At 35.1% G+C, this 17,257-nt stretch overlaps 1 protein-coding gene across 1 annotated transcript in view; it reads right to left on the reverse strand.

The window, feature by feature from the left end:
* Window positions 1-229: 229 nt before the first annotated feature.
* Window positions 230-17,257, reverse strand: part of LOC113492494 — a 69,178-nt gene continuing 52,150 nt past the window's right edge. Inside the window, exons 6-9 of the mRNA XM_026869970.1 lie at window positions 15,900-15,927; window positions 15,709-15,793; window positions 4,701-4,877; window positions 230-4,387 (exon numbers count right to left, since the gene is read on the reverse strand). Coding sequence (XP_026725771.1) covers window positions 4,176-4,387; window positions 4,701-4,877; window positions 15,709-15,793; window positions 15,900-15,927 — 502 coding nt within the window. The 3' untranslated portion in view covers window positions 230-4,175. The remainder of the gene's footprint in view (window positions 4,388-4,700; window positions 4,878-15,708; window positions 15,794-15,899; window positions 15,928-17,257) is intronic.

Genomic DNA, 17,257 nt, shown 5'->3' on the forward strand with positions numbered 1-17,257 from the left:
CGTCAAAACCGATTAGGTACGACACAAATGGAAAAGTTATTATAAAGAAATAAGTTATTAAATGATGTAACGGTTTACTCACGCGTATTTATCGGGGTAGCCCGACTAGTTTCGGACCCAACCGGAGTCCTTAATTATGAGCAGACGCGGCGGGATCGTGAGTCGAGTTCGACTAAACCGTTACATCATTTAATAATGAATCATTCTCACGACAGTTACTATCAAAAGAAATAAGTTTCGTTAAGCGGATTCATAATTATTTATTTAATAACGGTTTACTCACGCGTATGTAATTTGCGCGTTCGAGTCCAAAATTACTCGGACTATCCCGATAAATACTCGTGAGTTAAACGTTAATTAAATAAGTTTAAAATTTATTAGCTATGTGTTTTTAAATAAATCGCTTTCGTGATGTTTTACACACAAAAAACAGTTGCAATTAAAAGTTCTACCACCAACAAAGTTTTTAAGATTTATTATTTATAACGTGTGTCGGTAATACCAGTGATGTTTAAGTGTTACCATTGTCTGCACAAATGACTGTCAGATCCTAGTCTAACTTTACTCATTACTAAGGAATCTCTCAAGTAACTCTCGTTTATATGTATCACATAAATAAGTTAAGAATCAAATACATAGTTTACACATTTCATTTTGTGCATATGTCCACCGTAGCGCTGCTTAATCACCCAAGATATATTTAGAATATTGTAACCGTGTACGTAATCTCTAGGGGCGATTTCTTAGTTTTGTTTTGATACATGTCAGTACCAATAAGTTGAATTTGGTTCTAAAGATGTAAGTAGTATTTATGTTTTCGTCATTTGTACAGACAATCACCAAATAATTGTTCGAACAAGCGCTCTGAAACCAAACAAGACAAATATCAGGATGAAAAAATGCATCAATAGGATATCACATTGAACCAAACATACAAGCTTTCCATACAAAAATATCTCATAATTACATTATCTTGGGGTCTGCCGCGACTTCCTTGCAGCTGTGGAAGAGAGACAGGACTACTAACCGAAGAGCACCATCTCTCTCCTCCAATTGTTTTAGGAGGTAGCAGTTATCCCACTTGACGTTTTGAGTCAAAGTTTTATTGCTGTCTAACATTTATTTTAGAAATGATTACAGTTAACAAATTATTAAGGACTACAGTGATTTAACGTTAAAGTTTGTAGATACATAAAGTACACGTAATTTGAAATCGATGTAACTGTGTTGTTAAGCTACTAAATTGATGAACAAAATCCGATTTGTAAAAAACTTTTGGGCAATTTAAGCCCCGTTTACTTAGCTTAGCCTTTTGCATCTTGAGGTAGTCGAATATATGGCATAGAATATCCAACAATGCGACTGACTGCGTAAGTATTCCGATGTGCGCGGCGGACTCCCCACGCCTAAAGGAAGCTTTTAATACGTTTGTGATGAGGCTGTGTCGATCGACTCTAGTATTGGGTAAATCGGATTGTGTTTATCAACTTTTGATGCGGCTATATGATACTCAGTAAAGAAAATCAAATAGTTTTCAACTGACCGACATTCAGTCGTTTTGGAATATCTACAAATATAGGTCAAGAACGCACGCTCATATTATTATACTTTTTCCCACAAATAAGTGACTTCTGAAAACAATTTAAAGTAACGTGTCTGGAGTTCAATAGTTTCTTGGTTAAAATAATCTTAATATTATTGATACGTGATAAAATGGTGGCTTAACAATTATTAATTGGATTCTTCTAAGAACTAAAAACACAATTATTATGTAGAAAAACATTTAAACATTCAATTTGCAAATGTAAATACTGAAACGTAAATCGCGGTCACTATTTATATCTTATAAACTTCTAATTAAATCTAATATACATTCGTATAATACAATAATTTACTACGACATCTATAGCTACATTGCAAGACCATTAACCAATACTCTCTGGGCATGTTTTCCCGCCATAATTTGACATCTGTCAATCTTGACAACTCGCTTTTCGTAGATAACTTTTTATGGCATTTGTGGAGCTTTTTTTTTTAAGCCAGTACTTCATATGATGCAACGATTTTTGCGATTTTACTATCACGCTGGCAGCCGATGAATGGTGCTGATGGGTAAAAATGTATGTTTAATAAGAAATATTGAGACGCACTGGCCGTTTGGCGCTGATGGTCGCTATTAAAGCATATACTTTGGCTGAAATGAAATTTAATTATTATTTGCCGTCGGATCGAATCGTAAGCGCGATCAGTGTGACAGGGATCTCCGTCTAAAATCATTATTAAGCCTAAGATGAGATTTGTCCTTTCATAAGAATTAGATGCACCGAGTACTCGATTCCATTAATTATTACTCGTTATATTCAGTGTTGTATCATTCACTAATTGTTACCATCTCAATCAAGAAGCATCTTGCAATGTAGCATTCGCGGGGCGAGGGACATTAAATCGCTTTTACCGTGCCTAGGGTAACACACAACACAGGTATCAGGTAAATAACGTTAGGCAGTCTTTGGGTAGGTCGGAAGATTTTATAGCGACTAAATATTTCAATAAATAATTGTACTAGTTTACCACACACCTAACTATACCGACAATATGCCAAAACGTTGATTTTGATTCACAAAGTTCTCTTAAAAAGTATTACAAACTTTTAAAAGATCTTCATATTATACTTCGTCCAGTTAGGTTATGTCTCTACCGACCACATTTACTATACTAACATCAACTTAGATCTAAAATACAATATTTATATACGAGTTCAATGAGTAAATATACTTTCTGAAACGTAATTGGTGTTATAAGGGGACAAGCGCGCAGCACTCATCTTACGTGCTTAATTATTATGCCTCCAAGTAGGTAACTCTCTTCGTGCGTCAGTTAATATGAAAAGTTTTGAATAAAAGCAGAATAATTATATACCCTGGTTTGTGTTCTCTCGTAAAACATTCGAAAACTTTTTCTGTAACTCTTCAAATTGTTAAAAAGCTTCACTTCCAAATTTGTGTTTCAACAGCATTAATATTACTTCGAAATGTTTTATGTATAAGGAAATAGTTTCGGGAAAACAAACACCGTTACACTTTATCAAAGATTAAAGATAAGAAGTATCAAATGGTTCGTAAATAATATTATACGTAAATAAATATCGCTCGGAGAGGTCGAGGTCTCGTGCTAACCCTACATTGAACATCCTAGGCTTTATCACTAGGCCGAACTTTAAGAATTTGAAAATCTATAGTATTTCATGGCTACACACATCTTTTCTATTACAACATGCAGTACCGCTATAGAGCATACATCTATTAAATGCATAGATTAAATTGCGAATGCTCAATCAAAATAGTTTTTTTTTTCGCAAAACATATTTTTTTGTTTCATATTACATGATTTTATTTTGATTATTATTTAGACACAAAAAGCGAACTCAATTTCTTAACTCTTAGAAATAAAAGTATGGTCTTTTTGGCAGTGTCATTTCTTTAAAATTTTTACTCTTTGATGTAACATTCGCAATTATTTTGTGTCGACAACATCAGAAATATTTGATACAGACATTCAGAAGTTCTGAGTATTTATTTTGAATTATAAGTTGTTTATAAAATTCATAAGATAGTTCGACATTTAATTTTATTAGGTACATGAACTTTTAATTGGCACAATAAGATTTTTTGTGACCAGCACATTTTATATATAATTGATACACATATTATATATGGTGACAAGGAAGATAAATTTGGCAATGTGAGTCTGTGGATTTCAAAATGGATTTTATAAAGGACACAACGACTAAGTTTGTTATAACATATTTATGTGCAGAACTCATTTCCAAGACGCTAACATTCAAATATGTGTAAAAATTGTTGAGTACAAAATTTAAACAAGTTTATATAAATAACGTGACTTCAAGCCGTACAAATAATTATGTTAAACATGACCAGCATATAACATGAACAATGAACGAAGCGCCTTGTCTATCAAACTTTGCATTTGTGTCCTTTAGCGACATCTATGGTATCGGCTCAAAAACGCTGTGCAAGTCAACATCTTTAAAAAGTCAGACTGCAAGATGTTCCATTTTCATACATCTGCATTTTAAATTTGACAGTTCTTTCGATTTACTTTTTTTTCGAATCACGTTTTTCAGCACTTGATGTCGCAAGTTCAATAAAAAGGTTTTACATCATGAAATCTCCGCAGTCGACTCCGAAGTCCCAGTCGTCGGAGGTGGTGGCAGCGTCGTCGTACTCCGCCAGGGCCTGTTCGTAGGCCGATGCCTCGTATGCCGTAACGCCGTCCAGCATGGAACAGGCTTGCGACACGTTGGTGTGATGCATGATAGGCATCGCGTGGAGAGCGAAGTCTTCGCCTTCTTGGGACCAGGTCAGACCTGAAAATTGCATATTAAGATTATGAATAAGTGGAAAAGGGATAAGGAAGCGTTTCCCTTGCAAAAAGATAAATTAAGCTTGTTAAATTGGATTAGCTGTAACTAATGTAAATAACGTAGGAACTACTAGGAACACGTAAAAAATATAGATTAGATAAGATTCTTCTCACTTGCTTTAAACCATTTTGATAGCACTAAGGCTACTACGTACCAAATTTCCACAAAAGAAGTCTACATTATAATCTCCACAACAAGACGGTAAAATTTCCAAAAAACCATTCGGAATTTTGGGTCTTAAATTTCTGATACTCACGTCCACTCCAGACACCGTTGGGCAAGGTGACCCACCCCCAGCCCTGCCCCCACGCCAGCTGGTGGTCGAGCTGGCCGGCGAGCGGTACCTGGCGCTTGATGACGGCCACCAGCCCGCGCCCGTCGAGCGCACCGGCCGCGCTGCGGGAGTTCCTGTTGTACATCTCCGATGACGTCGCTGCTGGAACCGATAACGGTAGGACTGAGATGATGTACGTTAAGGAGGAAAGCACTTTTTCTCTTTCAGTTGTTCCGAAGATGCTGGAGAAGTGGAATGCTTTGAACGGTTGTAGGTAACGCTTTTGTTGTGACGTTAAAGGGTAAAAGGGAATTTTGCAACCGAAACTACTTATGTAAGAATCAAGGAATATAGAGGTAGATAAAAATAGTAAATCATCATAACAGCGCATCGTGGAATATTAAAAAGCACACAGCAACACAGAGAATAGAGAAATAATCTACTCTAGAATAAAAGTGGCTTAACTAAATCTTTTCCCCCATATTTGGAAAGCATAAATTCATGTTTCCTCCAAAATCATAAGTAATATTCCACGAGAAAACCTGTTACCATAATTAGTTTATCCGAAAAACCACAATCAGCAATAGGCATACCCAATAGAAAAACAAAAGACGCCTGATAAAACCGAATAGCATTAACTCTATTACGTTAGAGATATATTCTGATGAGAAGGCGTTATTGGGTCAACGTTAATGGGGATCTGTTTGGGACAATGATCGCTGTTATAAGGGATCGGACACGCTGTTAATTGTATCGATAAATGATAGATCTAGCTTCGGATAATGTTTTTGTGTAATTTGGAATTACGTCCTATTATTTGGTGGTAGCATTAAGGGAATGATTGTGTTTTATAATCATGTAAACTTTCTTTTCATTAAATTAATGAGAGTTAATTAAATGGAAACTTATAATATGTTAACTGGTGACAATGGCTCACCCGTGCGAAAATCAGGTAAGTCCTTTGTTGGACACCAAACTATGCTCTTACGAAATTTTATAAACATCGGCTCAGCAGTTCAGCTTTAAAAAAAAACAGACAAAATTAAATTCGAATATATAACAAGAGAATTTGAAACTGAATGAACCGTCGAAAACGAATTACGTTTTTACGAGTACACTCTGTCAACGCTTTTTAAAATTCAAATTCACATTTGCTAGACGTACAAAGTTCACGAGTAACTTCTCTCGTTGGCTCTGGTATAATTAATGAAGTGCCCAGTCCGCTGTAGTTTTGGCGGGCACACTGACAGCTCGTGTGGCGGCCATGATGGATTGTCTATAGTATTACTTGTTTACGTCTATGTCTTTGTCTATGTCTGGTCGGCCCGGCCTGGAAAATCTGATTGTCCTTTTTTAATTTATTTTAAGAACAAATAATTTAAATTGTATTGCTTATAATAGAAATAAATTTGATCATGCAGAACCTAGTTGTATTGATAGCTTAGCATGATAATATAAAGTACAACAATATGAGAAGTTCTGATAAACATATTTAACCTCAATAAGTGTTGGTAAATACATACTGAAATAACCGTAAAATTAACCCAGTAAGGCTACATGCACGAGGCTTGGAGACTGGAATCTAAATTGCCCTTTTAAGGTGTAACATGTGTTGTGTCTCCTTTCTTTGATATTACTGAAAATAGCAAATCGGTCAAGTGCAAGTTGGACTCACAACACTGAAGAAATATTTAAATGATAATGAACTCTTGTATGACTGTATCAATCGTTGCTTCGCTTTGATGATTTATATTGTTATTATTTGTTGTTATAGCGTCGTCATAGACACATCCTCTTCGAAAATTTCACCTTTATCGATATAACAGTTTATGAGAGACAGCTTGGCGACAGACAGACGAACAAACAAAGAAGCCTTCGAAAAACAATTTTCGTTTTACCCTTTAGGTTCAGAACTCAAAAACTAGACTAGCCTAATGAAATTTTGATCAGCGTCACGGCAATGATGTATGGCAAAACTAAAGTTATAAAAAAATTAACTTGTTTATTATAAATATTGTTTCTGAACATTACTATGTACAGAAGACATGTTCAAAATGAGACTGAGGTCAGTGAAATCACTTTGTACAATAAGAGAAAGTTTAAGATGAACTGGTGCAGATGTTGCAGGTCATTCGCTTTACTTTTTTATTTTACTTTGACACGTTCTGACTAATGCTTTGCAGCCTGTGGCATAATGTTCAAGATTTAGAACTCCTAATGGGGCCATTCACTTTATGTACGTGCTTTACATATTTTAGAGGTGGACTTGTGAGTGGTTAACTTTCGAGTAAAGTAATTTATTTAAAACCATTAAAGTGATAATATCTTGTTTGCATTTGTGATTAAGCTTTAGGTGAAATGTTTGCTTTTAGAGATGATCAGTTTTGATATTGTTTTTTTTTTACATTTAAAGTAAAATTAGGTATGACGTTATTATTCCTTGCTAGATATGTAAAATGTAACTTACTGTTTTTTTGTTTATATTTCTTTTAAATTTCGTCTGTGTGCTTTTTTATTTATTCTAGGCTAGATACAACTTACTTTATTGCTTTTATATATTTTATTTGAATGTCTATTTTTTTCTTTAATCTAATTTAAAAGCCAATGTTGTGCCATATCATTTAAATAAAAAAAAACAAAGATTAAAAATATGCATAGTTCAACGTGCTTTATAAATAAAATTACTAAAAGACTGCGTGAACACATCATATGTTTTTCAGTACACATAAAGCGATTGACGATTTCCTATACATACAACCTCCTTTTAATTGATTATACGTATATCTAAGAATGTGGGTATGTATCTCGTAGCTAAGTAGGTAAAGCATTGTTTGGGCCAGCGACAAGGCTTACGCATTACAACTTTGCTAACATCCACCCAATAGGGCCCCAGGGTGAGGTTGGACAACCAAACTTATTTTTTGTTTTTATTTAAAAAACTCCTAAAAGGATTTTTTTCGGTGAAACAGCTGTTAATACAAAGTAAAGTCAAGTATTACGACTTTATAGCTTGTGTTTTCTGTTATAGGTACTTTAGTGTATGAAAAATGTTACTGAACTTTTCAGTATTTGTTTAAAATGTGTATTAAGAATAAATATTGTTGTTGTCTGAAAAATCTGTTTGCATCTACTTTTTTAATAAATCAAAAAACGTAATCGGGTTAATAAATTCTGTAGCACAGAAATACATGTAAATACATGTATCATTAAAAAGTAGTGCTTTATTGATTAGCAAACCTTACCACTAACGCCGCTGTGTTTGCGTCAGATTAAGGACTCCGGTGGGGTCCGAAACTAGTCGGTCTATACAGATAAATACGCGTAAATAAACCTAAAATTATATTATTAAAGAACTCCACACTACAGCAAAAGTCAATTCAAAAATGATATTTACTATTATTTACACACGCAATACTGTAAAGAATATTCTTGTTTACAAAATTTATTATTCATTTCTTTTCTTTTGCTAATTTAAAAAGGTAAGACGAGAGAGACGTGAGATGAGATGTATCTTTCATTACATCGAGTTTATTATTAATGAAAGGGATTTAAGATATATCCTTTTTTATATTAAATGCAGCTTGAGAAATTACTCCAAGGTCATCGCTATCTGCATTATTATAAATTACATACATAGTATTGAAATAAAAATAAGTGAAAATATTTTTCTTATCTTTTTGTAATTAATTAATGCCAGAACTTTAAGTTTTACACCGGTTGGAGCCGAAACTAGTCGGGTAATCCCTATAAATACGCGTTGCATCCTTTTATAAAACTACTAGTTGACCCAGTTAACTTTGTTGTGTCATATTCGATGAAAAAATATTATATAGAATAAAAAGAACACTGGGGGATGCAAACTATAAATTGTCCGATTCTCAAACCTAACCAATATGCACACAACATTTCAAGAGAATCGGTCGGGCCATTTCTGAGGAGTTCAATTACGTAGGTATATCGTGACACGATTATTTTATACATTAGATTAAGTCCATAAGACTAAGATAAAATTCCTAAGTCGCCTTATAGGAGTAGGTTAACTTCAAGTTAAGTAAGCAATAACATAGTTCTGTGTTAAAAACAAATAAGCCATTACCAATATCTTAAAAGGGAAATGAAGGAGTTACACAAAGCTTGTGAGTGCACAATACATGTTAACCTTCCTCTAAGTACACTTTATTGTAAATTGTCGTTTCGCTTTGAAGGTTTTCTATGGAAGTCCTTGACATGAAACCATTGAAGTCCCGTGGCTTATACACAAGGTCTAGGACGGAGAATATTAGGGTTCCGTATTTAAAAGGTAAAAATGGTATCCTATAACTGAGATTCCGTTTGCCGACCATCATCCGTTATTCGGCTGCCGCTATAACAGCGAATACTAAAAATAAAAACCAAGATTACGCAAAGTTTGTTAAGGTTATTAATTTGTTACCCAAACGATTTGTTTATCTTTAACCTATTTGAACGGAACCATCTATATTATTATTAATTGTAAAACTGAAAATGTTATTAATAGCCCTCCTCCAAATTCTTATTTTGTTATGCCCGACAGGGCCCACAATGCTCCAAAACTAATGTATCTTGTGTACCTACCACCTAAGTTCACATTGTGGAATGCAATAAACGTATTGAGTATTGAGTATCTATGTCGCTACTTGCACTTGGCCTTTTTTAAATATACAATATAGTGTATAAAATACAGATATACATTCGTTTTAAATAATATTAACTAAAAGCATATTCACGTGCAACGTAAGCAAAACCCTTGCTAAGTTATTAAAAATAATAAGGGAGAGTTGGCTTTAAGGTCTGGTCATTTTAAAACGTTGTATGCACGTGTGTAATTTACCTATATGTAGTATTTTATTTTCTAAGATAAACGCTGATTCTGAACAATTTTCTTAAATTATTTAGTTTCATGTAGTGTTGCAAATATTATAAATATTTTGTTTATTTGAAAGTTTTAAGAATTATGGACTCTTACCGGGTTTAGTGGTTTTTCCATAAGAAGACTTTTTAACATAAGCTATAGAGACGAATAGAGAGATTTTTCCTGAGTACTAAATTGTAATATGGTCCATTACTCAAACACGGAGCGTTGACCAATATAATAACAATTTTAGGCAGATTACAATTATAATTAATCGTAAGACGTTATTCGACCACGCTTTGTGGGAAACGCACATACCACAAAGCCTTAAAGCAAGACTGTTGCCGTCGTGGGAGCGAGACGAACTTATACATAATATAAAGCGGCGTCTCGCGTTCACAAACGTAGAGGCATCTTTTTTAGCTCATGGTACAGGGGTTGGAGTGAGGTTTAATTGCACCCTTCAAGGGTTTGTAGGAGACATTAAGATGTTGATGACAGCAGTTATCGTCAGCTGGTTTCAGGAGGTTTTATCGAAGGACTTGGATGGGAATGTCCGAAAATGTAAGTGCCATGGTTTTGACTAATATTGTAATTTGTATAGGATGTAGAAGATCGCAATTATATTTATTTAATTTATGTTTCTGCATAAAGTTACACTCAAAGGGATAGATAGAGCACCTTTACTAATTATATTTTGTATGACTGGTGCATATTAAATTTAAAACAATAGCGATGATGACAATTTGTGTTTATAGATGATATTTAATGCATAATAATGGTAAAATATTCTTACTTTTGTCCCAAAAACATAAATTGATTGAATAAAAGTGAATGGAATTTTACAAAATCGTTACGTCACAAGTGTCCTAAATTTTGAAGAACTTTATCTTTGTAAATTTTTATTGTTATAATTTTTGTTTTAATACTTTTTAATTATCTAACTGAGGGAACCAATCGATTTTAACTTTCTACATTCAGTCATCATCCGTACCTATGCGTGTATTATGTTAGTGTATGAAAGAATTAAAATGTTTGAGTGTTAGCTTGTGTTTCTCTGGAATTAATGTTTCATATTATGAAGAATGTTCTGGAAATCTGTATAACAGTTTATTTAAATAAAAACCATTTGTTTTCACTCTATCAAAGCAGAGTTTCGAGAAGTCTGGTCATCTCTAATTTTGCAAAGCACCAGACACGCCTTCCATATCATCGGCCTAGCCTTTTCCCAACTATGTTGGGGTCGGCTTCTAGTCTAAACGGTTTCAGCTAAGTACCAGTGTTTTACAAGGAGCGACTGCCTATCTGACCTCCTCAACCCAGTTACCTGTGCAACACGATACGTCTACCTTAAGAAACTGATACGTTTTAAATTCTCGGAATTTTTAACTACAAGTTGTTGTAGACCCAGCATACATTATTATGAGTCCTGCAAATATAAACTCAAGAGAGAATTCTATATAATCTTCGTAACGTGTCGATCGATGGCAATTAAACTTTTCCACTTCAATAGCCGCGCAGATAGTATTGTGAGAACTGTGTCGTGGAATATAACTTATAATATGTAACATCGTATTATATATATTTTATTTTAAATCGTGGGATATCTTGTTTTCTCCGTATTTTTCAAAGAGAGAGTTATTATACACCTCTCTCTCGTATTAATTTGAGTTAGATGTAGGTTCACATGTTTAATTACTTTTGTGGAGTGTTTTGTTTACTATTCTAAACGATTTCAAAATTTTATACGGATTATTTACTCTTTTATAATTAAGGCAAAAATAATCTGTAAATAGTTTTGTTAAAAAGCTTTCGGCTATTGATATATGGAGGCGAAAACGATATCCCTTGCCGACAACAAATTTCTCGGTATTACCGAGTGCATAAACGTGATATATATCACACCCGACCGCCGCCGGGAACACGGATCTGTTCCTGACATATTTTCCCTCGTCTTTGTTTACAATAATCTCTGAAAAAATATGAACACGAAATACCAAACTTGTCATCGTAAGCAAAAATCCCCTTACTTACCCTCAACAGGGTTGTCAAATTCATTTTACAACGTCTTCGGACAAACGGCCGACAATTTCTGAATGTAATTAGTGACGGATTGCGAGGCAACCCTTCCACGGTCTTAATAGGTGGTATATTAACAAGAGTACAGATGAATATGGATTATATCTCGCTAACAGTGCCGGCCGACGTTTATAACAAATTTATGCAAGGATAATGTCGGGATTAATCCCGTAGAGCGATAACGCGCGCCGACTACATTTACATATATTTTTGACAACCCTAACGATTTGGGGTGCTTTGTGATAAGCCCTGTGATGTAATGTTTCGTTTGAGAAGTATTTAACATGACAACGTAATAAGAGGAAATTCCTATTTTTGTGTATTTCATGACGTAATTGTTACTGCTGTTTTGACTAAGTGATTGGCTTATAGAATGCTAATGGACTTTTGGACTGCTTTTTCGTTAACCGACGTCCAGACGTAAAACGTCTTGCACGTAAAAAGAGACATATATGCCCAAGAGTACGACGTATGAGGAATACGATAGAGGCTGAAATCGATGATAAGCTATCTTATAAATATTGATTTAGGTTTAAGTGCCTTGTATGAAGTTCAAATTCCTTGACTTATAACTAACCATACCGAATCGCGTAAGCTTTTAATCAAAGACTCTACAAATTACACAAAACTCCTTCTACCTTTTCTCAGGAAATGAATATTAAAACGAAAGTGAGCACCTATACAAACTCATTTTGCGCATGTTTCTCGTTACTCGTTATTTCAGCGATACCTATTACAAATAAGTCGCAATTTGAGCTCCGACATCGTCATCACCATCCTTTTCCCAACTATGTTGGAGTCGTCTCCAGTCTAACCGGATGCAGCTACCAACACTTCACAAGGTGCCTATCTGACCTCCTCAACCCAGTTACCTGGGAAACATGATACGCTTTAGTCAGACTTTCTAACTACCCGTAACGATTGTCAAAGATGTGTAAATAACAGCCGGGGCTTACAACTTAACGTGCCTTCCGAAACACGGAACGGAACAACCGTACCAAGCGTAGGTTAACCTGTGATCGAAGGAAATGTAGGAAATGTAGAGGTCAGATAGGCACCTTGTAGCTTAGCGACGAGCTCCTCCCGACATCGTAAAGTAGTTAATTATTATTGTAGCCCAATCTTATCCCGGGGAATTAAATATATACGTGACTCACGTCGGCCTTCCTAATTTATACTGAAACTCTGTTAAAGCGACCCCCGGGTGGAGGCTGTGTTAGGTGTATACGAGTTTAAAGAGATATGATTTTAAATACAGCATTTGAGTGAGTAAACAACTTTCATTGTAAAAGCTGTAGTCGGTTCTTAAATTAGGATTTAGGCTTCCGAATAATGCTGATGACTAGGTAATATTAGGATATACATAGGTAAGATATACATAAGATATCACAATAACATTTTAATTGACGGCCTCCGTGGTCGAGTGGCGCACGCACCGGTTTCAAGGTGTCGCTAGCTCTGAGGTCCCGGGTTCGATCCCCGGCCGGGTCAATGAAAAAATTCACATTTCTACATTGTCTCGGGTCTGGGTGTTTGTGGTACCTTCGTTGTATCTGAATTCCATAACACAAGTGCTTTAGCAACTTACTTTGGGTTCAGAACAATGTATGTGATGTTGTCCGCATTTATTATTATTATTAATGTGTGTGCATGTTTGTTACATCTTCACGCCTAAAAGAGTTGATCGTTTCCAACGTCTTGACTTTTATCGGAATACGTTAAGGGAAGATAAACCGTGACCTACAGCTTATTTAATAAATCAGCTGACATGGTTGATACAAAAATAATTGGCTAATACATCTACGTCATCTGTTATAGTGTTTACCTACCTATCATGTAAGCTCATGTATTTACTTAAACTACCTATGGCTGCAAAGTGTTGCTTAGAGCTTAAATTATTCTAAACCTTACTCTCATTTACTACCATAGTTCTATAAGTTATATCCATGCAAAGCATACGTAACCCGTACGTGCTTACATACTCATGCATAGATACCGTTGACGTCAGCAGTGCATGCTACGAATGTCAGGCCATCTGTACGAAGGTATGCGAGGTTGCTATGGAAACAGAACGGCTTACTCAAGTGATGTAAACTATTACTCATAGTTGAAATAAATTATGTAAAATTGCACATTTGACGAGGTTAGATAGAAGTGGTCTGTGTGTTAATCTAAGATGCTAGCTATCTCCATACGAAATTTCATCGTGTTCGGTCCAGCCGTTTGTGTGTAAAGTGTACAAACAAACTCAAATTTTGCATTTATAAGTATCGACTCCTTTACGCTAGCTGCTAGCTTCTGCAAATGGGAGTATTGACACAGAAGCAGTTCCATGTGAACCGACGCCACCGATAATATTGATTACATAACTACAAGTAGTGTACTTATCCTAGTCATACACCATCATTGTTTGTTTCCTATTGTTTAGGTTCATCAAGTGTCGACGTAATCGACGAATAGGCCATTGTATATTGTTGTCACTCGCCACACAAAGCATCGATAGCCAACCAATCAGCCGAACAAGCCATTTATCGAATCTGTTTATCGGGACAATCGCATCTTCAAAATTCATTACGTCACTACCAACTGGCTGTGATGGCACAGAATCAATTTCCAACCTTATCGGAAAGAAATTAAAATTGAATTTCCCTTTTTTCGTTTTTCGAAAGCTCTAACTCGGTAGCTTAATGGGTACTGATTAATGTAGGTTTAAACTCAATTTATACTTTCCGTTGCGTTACGAATTCGTGATTTTTGACGGTTAATTGCGTGTTTGCTTTCGGGGTTTCGAACTTCGAATTGAAGTCGAAAAGTTGGTCTTACTCTGAATTATTGCATGTTTTGTGTTTTTCCAGTACATTGGCAAGTTGTTATCATATCGATCATCTACTATATGTAGAAGAGAGCCGAAAAAGAAATCAATTTCTTAAAAAAAATCGTGTGTGAAAGTAAGAAGTTAATGTAGTTGAATCGAGGAGTTGAGATGAATAGCAGAAAAATAATCATCACACTTTGATCAGTAATCAACAAAGCAGAAAGAAAATGTGATAAAAAAGGATCAAAATTTAGGAATAAGATAGCTTAGAAGCTTTTAAACTATTGCCTAAACGACATATACGTATGTATATCACCATACGCGCAATACTAGTAGTACATGTTTCGTTGTAAGCCAATATAGGCTGTATCATTTATTTATTTGCTAAATTATGAAAACGTTACACTTCTCTTATTAAACAGAGAGTTAATTTTGATGAAGCTTTTAACAAGTGAAATATTCTAATTAATAAAATTATCCGCGGAACGCAGACCCGAGCTATTTTTAATTAAGCGAATCTCTCCATACCTTTATTGGAATAAACGGTATTTGTGATCTCGTTGCTTAGTTCTATTTAACCACAGACTTTATTTAATTTTCATTAAAATGTAAGCAAAAGATTATCTGGATTAGAAAACTCCTCCAAGATACACTAACTTTGAATTACTGAATAACTTTATTTAATGTAGAGTCAGAATTTTAACACAAGCTTTTGTTTAAAAATGTATTTAACGCTTTCGGTAACTTTGATATCAATTGCTTAAATAAATGACATTGGCATCAAAAAGGTACATGGTCTGACTTGTGAATTGTGATTGCGTTTTTTTAATAGCTTATTTTGGAAAGGCCTTTTCGGGTTAGGAAATCATCTAATGGTAACCGACTAAAACCTTGTTCCTGCTTTTGCTCTTTGTGTACGAGACCACGGTAGCTAATTCGGACAACCAAGCTGCTCCAACCGGCAAAACGGGCTCCACAAAGCTTGTTGACATCTCATAATCCGTCGACCGGCAAGGGCCTGGTCCTGATCGCGTGACTACCAATCACTCCCCGTCCACCGAGTCAGGGAAGGCCTGAGCTCAACAGCACATTGACAGCTCCATCTGACTGTGATTCGAACGAATCTCTTCAATGTATGTATTCCTGGGTGACTAAGTCAACGATCGCGCTTGTCGAACAGACACTTGATTATGGAAACAGGTTATTAGGACAGAAAGAGTACTTACGTCTGACTCTGACTGTGGGTCTTTTGAATGCCGTGCGGAGGTAGGGCATGGCCATCACCAGCTCGATGTGTGGAGGCGGCGGCAACTACAAACAGAAAATACACTGTAAAACGTGCTAATTACGGTCCACTATTGCGTGAATTTATCTGAAAAACGTACCGGAGTGTTCGATGAGTTCTTAATCAACTTACCGTTTTTGATATTGCGGCCATCCAGTCCCTTGATAGCATTAAAATAAACAACATTCTAATTATACATTTGACAAATACAAGTTACAAAAAATATTAAAATCCGGATGAGGAATCGATCTAGTTACTATGGCAATAAGTCCAATAGCTCATGACGTTGAGCTTGAAGGTTTGTTAAGCGTGAGTTTCCCCGCCAAGGGAAGAACGCCCAGCGACTGTAGAGTTTGGGTGGTCGATAGGTACTTGGGCAGGTAACAGATGGTTAATGAGAAGATTGGTTTAAATATAAAGTTATTTTTATTGATGTAGTAGCAACAGATATTTTGTGGTTAATTTTTTGTTTAAAGTTTATTAAAGTAATTGATATTTACATTTTATTTTTGTCAAATTGAATTGGGATGTGCCTGTAATGTCGCCCGTTAGTGGTTAATGATAAAAATAAATAAATATTTTTTATATTTTGATTTGATACTTTTAGTTTCAAAACCATTTTGTGATTGTTCCCGAAATGTGTGACTGAGGGTTAAAATGTAACAATCCGACATGTATCCTTGTCAACATGTTAATTTAATATACCCAAGACCCTTGGTAATTTTGTTCAGGAGTGGCACCTATTTTGTAAAAGGAAAACCGATTGTTTTAATATTTAAGTATGTTGAAAATGCGTTATTTTTTAAACGCGTCTTTTACTGAATATCGTTCAATGACTATTTTCTAATTATATCTTGATGTTATTTTATTGCAGTGAAAATGATTGATATGGAAGTTATGAAGTTATGACTTCATTCTAATGGTCCATTGCAATTTCTTTCATTTGGTTCCAGACTGTTTTGACTGATGATATACTATTTCTTAAAGAAGATCGTTATTCGGAACTGAATAGCTTAAGATACACCAAGAAATTCGATACTAGTATCACGTCATCAAGGTCGGAAACCTTGTAAATGATTACAAAAACCTATCACTATAAAAAATAATGGAAATTAGACTTTCGAGAATAAAACAGCGCTAACACCAGGATACATTTTTTTGCTTCCACTAAAACAGCTACTAAAACCTAATCTGGCCATACATCTCTGCTGAACGACAATTGTAATGTTAATAAAAAATAAGAGAACAAGTAAAATGCGTAACGTATTTTTACCGCAAAGTATTTTACTCGTGTAAGGGTAAAAATGATAGTAAAAAGGTCTGAGGGTGGGTTAATATATCACAGGTCTCAGCAGTGGTGGCCCAGTCACCATAAGTCACCACTGATCCGGGACAATGCTTTTAAAACTCAGCATTTTTACAAAAACACATCGTATTTGTTTTGAAATATTGTCCGAGTATTTTTTTTGTTGTTGAAAATTCTGCGTATG

The sequence above is a fragment of the Trichoplusia ni genome, chromosome 4 (genome assembly GCF_003590095.1).
Source record: "Trichoplusia ni isolate ovarian cell line Hi5 chromosome 4, tn1, whole genome shotgun sequence".
NCBI lineage: Eukaryota > Metazoa > Arthropoda > Insecta > Lepidoptera > Noctuidae > Trichoplusia > Trichoplusia ni.